Here is a 10383-nt window from a genome sequence, read left to right as displayed (position 1 = left end):
AGTGGTGGCACACACCAAAATAATAATAATAATAATAATAATAATAATAATAATAATGAAAAGTACCCAAAAGAAGGCATAAAAATAAGAGACACACTCATTCACAGACTCAGGAATCTCATAAAAATCCTAAATTGGAAGTCATAATGTATATGCAGAGGACCTGGTGCAAACCCGTGTGGGCCCTGTGCTTGCTGCTTCAGTATCTGTGAGTTCATATGGTCTTTGCTCCTGGTGATTAAGAGGGCCTTGTTTTCTTCTTGTCCTTCAATACCTGCTGGCTATTACACTCTTTATACCTCCACTTCCACAGGCTTCCCGGAGCCCTCAGGGAGGGGTTTAACAAAGACAATAGATTTAGGCTGAGTGTTTCAAGCCTCTCACTCTTCATTATGTCTGGCTTCAGATCTCTGTATTTTTCCCATCTGCTGCAGGAGCAATTTTCTTTGGTATTGGCTGAGCAAAGTGCTGATCTGTGAATATAGCAAAATGTGACTAGGATTAATTTTTTTTTTTTTGCTACTTCTTTCTTTTGGACTAGTATTATTTTGTTTTATGCTAGGTTCCTTGGTTATCCAGTCTCAGGTATCTAGCCACCCAACCAGAGTTGGGTGTGAGTTCCTTCTTCTAGAGTGAGCCTTAGGTCAAATCAGATACTGATTGGTTACTCCTACAAACTTTGTGACACTATTTCACTAGTGTATTTTGTAGGCGGGGCATCATTGTAGATTGGAGAGTTTGTGGCTGACTTGGTGTTTATGTTTTTCTTTTGGTAGCATGCACAGGATCTTCCTGTACCAAAGGCAATAGAACATAGGGTTAAAGGCTCTATGTAGGCATATCAGCTTGGCTCCTCCAGGTTCATTGAGTTGCTTAGTTCGTTTCAGAAATGGTCTTAGCTGTCAGCAAGCTATAATCCTGGAAATAGCCTGGGTTGTTTAGGGATTCTCACAGGATAGCTCTGAACAAGTCAATTAGATATAACCTAATCCCAGGACTGAAAACTTCATTTAGTGAGAAGAGATGGCAAGTGAGGCACTATCTCTCACATTATTTAATAATTTCATTTAGAGCACACATATATGTATATATTTTAGGAAGCTTCTATTGTACAGGTTTCCATACTACCCCTCAAATGTCCCTTATGTTAGCTGTCTCTCCCCTCTACTTCCCCACTTGATCTTCCCATTCCAGTCCCCCTTCAATGATAGCTATTCTATTTCTCTTTCCTAACAAGATCTACATGTACCCCCATTGTCTCTTAGTCTGTATCCAATTTCTGTGGTTCTATTGATTGTGGCTAGTTTAACATTGATTCAACAGGTAATATCCACATATACTGGAACATGTAACATTTATCTGAGTGGGTTATCCCATGCAGGAGGGTTTTTTGTTTTTGTTTTGTATTACCTGTGTCACAATGACACTTTTTTTTTAATGTTTTTTCGAGACAGGGTTTCTCTGTATAGCTCTGGCTGTCCTGGAACTCACTTTGTAGACCAGGCTGGCCTCGAACTCAGAAATCTGCCTGTCTCTGCCTCCTGAGTGCTGGGATTAAAGGTGTGTGCCACCATGCCCAACCCTACAGGGGTTTTAATGGCTAAAATCCACAAACAGGGCTGGTGAGATGGCTCAGTGGGTAAGAGTACCCGACTGTTCTTCCAAAGGTCCAGAATTCAAATCCCAGCATCCACATGGTGGCTCACAACCATCTGAAACAAGATCTGACACCCTCTTCTGGAGTGTCTGAAGATAGCTACAGTGTACTTACATATAATAAATAAATAAATCTTTAAAAACAAATCCACAAACATCTATACCAAGTTATTCCACCAATCTGGACTTAGGGATAGGGGATTCCTTAGGAACATATCTTTGTTTGTTTGTTTCCATAGCATGAAGGGCCTAGCTTAACACTTATGGACTCCAACTTTCTCTGTGGTGAGAAACTGGGTAAATGATTTTTTGTGAAGATGTGACAAAGTCTCTTCCTCTGAGCCCCATAGATGGTAGTCACCCTGGAGTGTCCTGGGAAACAGAGCATTGTGTCACAGCATCCCAGTGTCCCTCACAAGCTACCATTTTATTCTTATTACTCTGAATCTAAAAATAAAAAAACTGATGTTTTTGAATATGAGTTAGACAGGTTCTATAAACCAACACTTATTACAGAATGTTTGTGTCCAAGTAAAAAGTGAACCACTAATATATGAATGTTAGTGTGTGCCAATTAGTTTTTGGAAACTTGACACCAGCTAGAGAAATATGGGGAAGAAGAAGGAACCTAATTCGTTTGTAGGTAATTCTATGGGGGAGCACATGATTGATTTATGTCCCTGGATACGAGGTCATGGCTGTATATATGTATATATATGCAGGCTCAGTCAAAGTAAGCAGCTTTACTCCATGGACTCTGCCTCAGTTCTGGCCTCAAGTGTCCTGTCTTGAGTTCCTGCCCTGACTTCCACTCATGTAGGCTATGATTGGGAAGTGAAAGCCAAATAAACCCTTTCTTCCCCAAGTTGCATTTCTTTGTGGTGTTTTGAATCCCAGCAAGATAAAGCACACTAATAGAGTGTGCACGCCCAGTGAAGGATAGCACTCTGCAGCCTGGTGGAATTCAGATGACTTCACTTAGTATTATGAAAGTGGGAAGGGTCTTTATTGGGGTTTGGATATTGTAATGGCTATTCCTGGTGGTCATGTTGACTATATTTGGAATAAACCAAAATCCAGAATTGGAGGGCTCACCTATGATCCAGATCTTGAGGCTGGAAGACACAAGTTTCTGACTTGGATCTTGGCATGGAGATCTTGATGCAAAGTGACTATGAAAAGATTAGGCTAAGGCAAGATAGTACACACCTTTAATCCCAGGAGACTAAAGCCAAGAGATCTCTGAGTTCAAGGTCAGCCTGAGATAAATCCCTGTTCCAGGGATTGTAGTACACACCTTTAATCTTGGCCACACCTTCTGAGGGAGACCTACATAAGGACGGTGGAAGAAGGAAGATTCACTCTTTTTAACCACTTGCATTTACTTGCCAGCATACCTGTTGGAATCTACTTCAACAGAAGACCAGCTGAAACAACTAGCCTCGTGGGACTGAGCAACTACTAGATTCTTGGACTTTCCATTCACAGCTGACCACTGTTGGGAAGTTAGACTACAGACTGTAAGTTGCCATAATGAATTACTTCAATATAGAAAGACATTCCATATGTTCTGTAACTCTAGAGAGTCCCCAAGCAATACAGATATCAACTATCCAAGAAAGGGTCCTGAGTTTGAACATTGGTCCCTAGCATGTGGCCCTGTTGGTCCAGTTGCCAAAAATCTTGAAAATATAGCCTGGCAGATAGAGTTGGTCATAGGGGGTAGGGTTGTGATTCCTGTGTCCACTCTAACACAGGGATCAGCTGCTTGAGAAGGTAGGACAAAGGGAGTTTGTGCTAGTCCCATACCATTGCTGCATGGGTATTGGGCTGTGGGAAACTACAGTCTGAGGTGCGTGGCAGTCACAGCTGGCTTGAAGGTCCCTGGGCCTGAGAAGAGGCTAGAGCCATGGAGTTCCCAAATTCTTGGACACTCCAGCACCTCTGCAAATAGAGGAAGATCTGAGAACAGAATCTGGGCCTGTGGGATGGAGCTAGCCCTGGGCTGTGCGTGGGAAAGGGGAGAGCTCTGGCTGGTCCCTTGTGGAGAGTCCTTGGCTTGAGAGAGGCCAACTTGGCTTGGTGGCAGTTGTGGTTGAGAATGCAAATAGACCTTCTACAGGAAATTAGACAGAGGCTCTATAGGCAAGGGCCATCTCTGTGGCTCCCCACAGTGGATCCCAATGAAAAGAGGCAGTCCATGGAGTTAAGGTATTTATTGTCATGGCAGAAATTGAATGAGTAAAACCATACCCCACTTCTCAGGATGGGCCTGAGATTAAATACCATTTGCTGGGAGGAATGTCTGAGAAGGAAAGCTTATTGGCTAAGAACTCAAGGCCTCTAGGTACCTCATTAGAATGGAGATCTGTCTTGAGTCTAAGTGACCACAGGTCACATCTCTTTTCCTATTAACTTGGTCTGAGATGTTCAGGCTACATGTGGAAGGGCTTTGGGCATTGCCCTTACTTTACTGATAAACACAAATCTATAAGGGCCTGCATCTAGTGACAAGGGCCAGGTGCCTGCTGCAGGCAAAGTTCCTACCATCCCTTCAAGGTCTCTGGGCTTCTAGCCTTAGCCCAACTGAAGGCCAGGCTAACTTTCATGGTCAAATTCCTTACAATAAGGGATCTAGGGACTGCTAACTAGGTGTAACCTTCTTCAGGTGTTTCTACTGCCCCACTAACCAGCCTTTCCTGTCCTGAGGACAGAATGTGAAAGAAACCAGTGAACTGTGCCCTACCATCATTGGTCCATTTTACCTCTGACCTCAAAAGGAGCCATTGGGAGGTCATTGACCTGCCCACTTAAGCTCTGGCTAAGGCTGCCTCCTGTCCTTACAGGGACTGAAGTAGCTGTTGGTTGGTAGAGAGCATTTAGAGTTCTATGCTTTTGAGCCACTGCGCTTGGATCTTCGTGTATTGTTGAATCTGAACATAGTGAGTTTTCTTTTAAATCCTTAGGTTTCAGTTTAGAGGTTACTGGGTTGTTTGTTTGTTTGTTTGTTTTTTAAAGGTGTATGTATTTTATATTTGTGAGTGCACTGTAGCTATAAAAATAGTTGTGAGCCTTCATGTGGTTGCTGTAAATTGAATTTTTAGGACCTCTGCTCACTCTGGTCAGCCCCACACACTCATCCCTGCTCATACTGGTCCAAGGATTTATTTATTATTATACATAAGTACAGTGTAGCTGACTTCAGATGCACCAGAAGAGGGCATCAGATCTCATTACAGGGGGTTGTGAGTCACCATGTGATTGCTGGGATTTGAACTCAGGGCCTTCAGAAGAGTCCTCTTACCCACTAAGTCATCTTGTCATCCCGAAGTTTCTGTTTTCTGCTTTTATACTAACTCTCTCTTCCAGTCCTTTGTTGGTTCGAAGTATGATTGGAAGAAATTATATCTTCTTTGTTCTTTAGTTTTTTGACTTTGTTTTAAAATGTCCTATTTTACATGGCTATATTCCTTTCACTATTTTGGAACATTAGTTTATGTTAACTACACAACATGTTCATTCTCAGTGATATTTCCATACATGTACATGAAGAACATTGATCACATTCTCCTCCCCATCACACTTTCTTATGCCTGCCCCATCCAAGTCCCTCAGTGTTTCCCTGTTTTGTTCACACCCTTACTTTCCAAGTAGAGGCCACATCACATCAAGTCCTCCTGTTCAGAGGACTGACAGACAGGATTGGATGGTCTCTTAAGCAAGGGCACCAATGTGTCTCTGCTTTAGCAGAAAGATTCCTCCTGGCTGGTTATCTTCTGATCTTCCTGGAAGTTCAAACATCATGACTCCATGCAAGGAGCAAAGGCAATGCTCAGATCCTATTCTGTTGATTCTATTTATGGAAGTGGGCAGCTGAAAAGGTTCAAGGCCAGGATAAATGTAAGTCTAAAAGGAGCCACAATTGTACTTCCTTGAAGAACTTTCCTTGGTGGAAGATAAAATTGCTTGTCCCTGAACCTACTTGGGTCCCTCTGTCTGCAACTGTCATCCCATGATGTATCTTCTGTCTTAAGTAGAGCAAATGTGCTATGAAAGCTAGTGTCTTCTCAGGCATAGGAGATGGGGGCAATAGTAATTTTGAAGCAAAGAATCAAGTCTGTGCCCTTGAGTCCCACTGGCCAAAGAACTCAAAATCATGTTGAGGAACAAAAGCTGCCTACTGCTTGGATGGTCTACCTCTCATTTCACAGAACTCCGTTACAAACTCCTGCCCCTTTGGAAAAACAGAGGGGAATTGTTACTGTCTCTGGATCCTGGGCTTTGGTGAGAACTCTCAGGCCTAATGGGGAAGATGGGATGAATGCTATCATCTTCCTCTAAACCTCACAGATGTTAGTCTCAAACCCTGGGTTACCATAGAAAACAGTATTTTGTTCTAACTACCAATGTAGTAAATAGCTACCATCCTTTAGCACCTATGAATGTGTGTTTTTTAAAAAAAATTAATAATTGAATCCTTTTAGTGTACACATGAGTTATTACAAAGTTGTCATAAAGGCTAGGGTCTAAGTGAAAAGCTGAACACTGTCCATCTGTAGCCAATGAATGCCAGAGTCTATAACTGAGGGAGGACCAAAGCTCTGGAGCCCATCATCAGTCTTAGGACTCCTTGTTAACAAGGGGAGATTCCTTGTTAAAGTTGGGGTGTCAAAAGTTCCACAAAGTGTCAAGTTGTTTGAACATTGTTCCTACCTGTTTGCATAGCTTAGGGAAAATTATGAACCTTCGGCAGTGGACCTAGCAGGAAGAAGGGTCACTGGGCAACACTGTGGACAGATATTTGAGTGTAACCAGCCCTCTTCTGCCCCAATGACCAAGATCAGACATCCTGTCTTTCAAGAAAGAATGTGGGGAAAGCCAGTGGGTTGTGCCTGAACACCATTGATCAATTTCATGGTTTGACAACACCAGGACCCATTGTAAGGAATGATAGACACCTGTCCACTTACAGCTCTGAATGAGGCTGCTTCCTGTCATTACAGGACAGAAGCTGTAAGTTGATTGGAAAGCAACTGGCGTTCAATGATGCTGAGCGATTAGACTTGGACTTCAGGAGCTTCAGATCCCAAAATAGTGAGTTTCTCTACACTTTGGTGACTATGATAGGCTTTTGTGGTTATGGTTTGTGTGTTTGCTGGCTTGATTTATGTGTTTACTTTTCAATGTTCTTTATTATCTTCTATTTTACTTTTTAAAGTTACATTTGATAAATTAGAATATTTTATGTCTTCAATAATGTGCATGAGTATTTTGCCTCCATGTGTGTCTGAGCACCACCTCCCTGGTCTCTGCTATGGAGGTCAGAAGAGGGAGTCAGATTTTTCTGGAACTGGATTTATAGATGGTTGTGAGCCTCTTGTCAAACACCCGGAATTAAAGCAATAACATGTTCATATACCATACCTAGGTTTTAAACCAAACGAAGCTCTCACTACAACTGCCTGTAGTTCTACTCCAGAGAATCTGATGCCCTCTTCTGACCAACAAGGATCATAAATAACATTATATAGAAAGATTTGTATCAGTATTTTAAGTGGCATGTAGTGATGGTGAGTCTGCTGTATACGTGGCCTTAGAGGCCAGAGGTGTAAGATTGAGAGCTGGACTTAGGGCAGTTGTGGGCCATCTGACCTGGGTCTTGAGAACCAAGTGCAGGTCCTCTACAGGAGTAGCTGACATTTTGGACTCCAGAGCCAGCTCTCCAGCCTGGACACTGTGGGTGTTGGAGTGTCTGTTTGTTGTCTTATGTACTCCTCTAGAACCTGATTTTCTTGGTGCACTGGCTCTCAGAGTGTGCTGAGACCAGGGGAGAGGATGGTTCTTTCCAGTGAGCAGCTCTTACTGTCCGTGATCCCTTGTTTTGTTCTATCAGTTTGCACTTGGTTGCTGTCAACCTGATCTATGTCATAGTTTGTGTCTACTGCTTTAGAAGGTGCTTTGCTCTTCTCTTCCCAAGCATTCCAAATACCTGATTAGGTTGTCTGACATGTTTCTGGCATTTTTCTTGTCTTTTGGAGGTAAGAAGTTTTAAATGTAAAAATTCTCTTTAGCCGGATTTTAAATGGTTTGTTTTTGTTTTGTTCCTTTTTTTTTTTTTTTAACTTTCTCATTGCAAGGTTGGTTCTAGCCAAGTCATAGAGGGCCTGATGATGGAGCAGGATCTGAAGATGATGGAGCAGGATCTGAAGGCCTGCTACTCAATTGAAGAGAACTTCGACACTAACTATAAGATGCTGAACACACTGGGTGAAGGAAAATTTTCAGTGGTGAAACGGGCCTTCCATGTCCCCACAAGTACCTCTGTGGCTGTAAAAATTCTCCAAAACACCAAGGAGTACACCTCACCCATCTGCAGGGAAGCCAGGATTATGAAATCACTTAGCCATCCTAACATTATCAAGCTGTTTCATGTGGTCCAGAGAAGAGAGACGACCTACCTGGTGATGGAGTATGCCTCAGAGGGAGAGCTACAAGATCGCATCATCAAAGTGGGGTCTTTAGAGGAGAGCAAGACTCGAAGGCTGTTTGCCCAGATAGTACATGCGGTGCAGTACTGCCATGACCATCACATTGTCCATAGAGACATAAAGGCCAGCAACATTTTGATCGACTGCAGGGGAAATGCCAAGCTGTGTGATTTTGGCTTGGCTGCTGAAGTGATTCCTGGACAAAAGCTGGCAGGTTTCTGTGGCACACTGCCCTACTGTGCCCCGGAACTCTTGCAAGCAGAGAAATATGAGGGCCCCCCTGTAGATATCTGGAGTTTAGGGGTCCTCCTGTTCCTCATGGTATCTGGGAACTTGCCTTTCCAAGGCAAGTCTTTTGTGGACTTGAAGCAGGAGATCATCTCTGCAAACTTCAGCATCCCTTCCCATGTTCCCATTGATATTTTCAATGTCATCATTGAACTGCTGATGATCAATCCCAGCAGGAGGCCCACCATCCACCAAATCATGAGGCACCCCATGATCAGGGGCAGTGAGGCATGTTTACCACCTACTTCCACACAGATTTCCCAGGCACCCCAAGCCACAGCATTGTCAGGACCATGAGAGTCATCACATAGAAGCCTGACAGGAATATGTCCTCCTGCAGTCCCCAAGAGGAGCTCTGTGGATCCCTGCAGCCACCTAAGAGTGTAGGTGTTCCAGGATCCTCCTCTGGGGATATCTTGGAGAAAGAGACCCTCATGGAAAAAAGAACCTCACCCAGGAAGAGGCCATCAAACAAGAAGAGGTTGTCCATCAGAAAGTTGCTGTCATTCGAGAAGAACCCATTATTGGTGGCCAGCCTCGGGATGGAGGTGGAGCCACCCTGCTACATCCACTCTAGTAGTGACTCACTTGACAGGCTTAGAAACCTGGAAGCAGTCCTGAGGCAAAGAGTTTCACAGAAACTTAGTCTCCTGGAACCATAGCATCCCGTACAATAAATGCTCCAAACTTGTCCTTGCGAATGGATCTGTGTGCTTTCTTTCAGCATTGTTTTATTATAGGTGCATCCAAGCAATGACTTGCTCAATATCTAAGCAAAATCGAACATTGCTCCCTGGCCTTCAACAATGCCCTAGTCTTGAGCTGGCCCTGGGCTTGGAATTCAGTAAAAATATTGCCCATTCAGTGACATCCAGAATTGCCTCTAGTATTGTAAGAGAGATAGTGAAAGAAATCAGGCATTACTATCTACTACATAGAGCTAGAAATCTCAGGGCAAGCTTAACAATGTAAGTTTAGAATTCTTATTATAGTTATGTATGGCATACTACATTACTTATTAGTATAAAGTCACCCCAATACTATCACTTAGAATAAAAGCCAAGCTGTTCCCATATACAGGAATTTACAATGGTTTAGGAAGTAGATCAGGCTGTGGTTTTAGAGTATTGCATTATTGATGAGAAGGTTAGCTAGAGCGGAACTCCCTAATTAGAACCATGACTTGGGCATGAAAGCCCTTGCCTCGAGAGTGTAAAGACCTCAAACACTTGGCTTCTAAGAATATAGCTGATCTTAGATAGAGAGGACTTTGTCTCAATTGTTTTATTGCCCAGTTCCTGCCAGTTTTTATGTTTGCATTTCTCTGTTCTGTGTAAGAGTCATTAAGCATCCGGTAACCTCATTGTACCTTGCCGATGTGTCACCTAATTCCCCTATTTTCTTCTGTATTAAAAGTCTGGTACTGAATTTGACAAATTACATTCAGATACCACACTCCCTTGTGTTCGTATTTGTTTGTCATCCAGGCCAACTCCTTGCCCACTGATAACTGGAACCCCGAGTTTCACCCTTGGATCGAGGACCCAAGTGAGGTTCATCTGCAGCACTTCCCCTTGTATCTGGTGACACCATTGGAAGGAAATAAGGAAGATAACCATGAACTGTCTCTGAAATCTGTGCTGCTGCCTGCCATTAACAAAGAGAAGGAGTTTTGTTTTTAATTTTTAACTCTATCATTTTTATTTGTATAAATATTTTATCCCACCTGCTAATTAGGCAACTCCCAAGGCTGAGTGGCTCTGCCCGACTACTCCAACTTCTTGGGATTCTGTAATGTTCTTGCAAAGTGAGGAATCCTGACCAGAGGTTGGGGCACTATAGTCTTTGGATTCTTCAATGAAAACAGATCAGACTTTCCTCCTTGCTCAGCCTCCAGAGAGGTACCAGCTAGGTCTGGGGATAGCAATATCAGTCTGAGCCATCTACACTG

General features: G+C 43.1%; 1 protein-coding gene across 1 annotated transcript; it reads left to right on the top strand.

Moving 5' to 3' along the window:
- Nucleotides 1-7823: 7823 nt before the first annotated feature.
- On the top strand, nucleotides 7824-8880 carry Gm5157 (predicted gene 5157). The gene has a single exon (XM_011250758.1). The coding sequence runs from the start codon at nucleotides 7824-7826 to the stop codon at nucleotides 8727-8729; it is 906 nt and encodes a 301-aa protein (XP_011249060.1). The 3' UTR covers nucleotides 8730-8880.

Source organism: Mus musculus, chromosome 7 (assembly GCF_000001635.26).
Source record: "Mus musculus strain C57BL/6J chromosome 7, GRCm38.p6 C57BL/6J".
Taxonomy (NCBI): domain Eukaryota; kingdom Metazoa; phylum Chordata; class Mammalia; order Rodentia; family Muridae; genus Mus; species Mus musculus.
The sequence above is the reverse complement of the archived record's forward strand: the minus strand, read 5'-3'. Positions and strand labels throughout refer to the sequence as shown.

Coding starts and splice junctions, on each gene's coding strand:
- Gm5157 (XM_011250758.1), top strand. CDS start 7,824: ATGATGGAGCAGGATCTGAAGATGATGGAGCAGGATCTGAAGGCCTGC.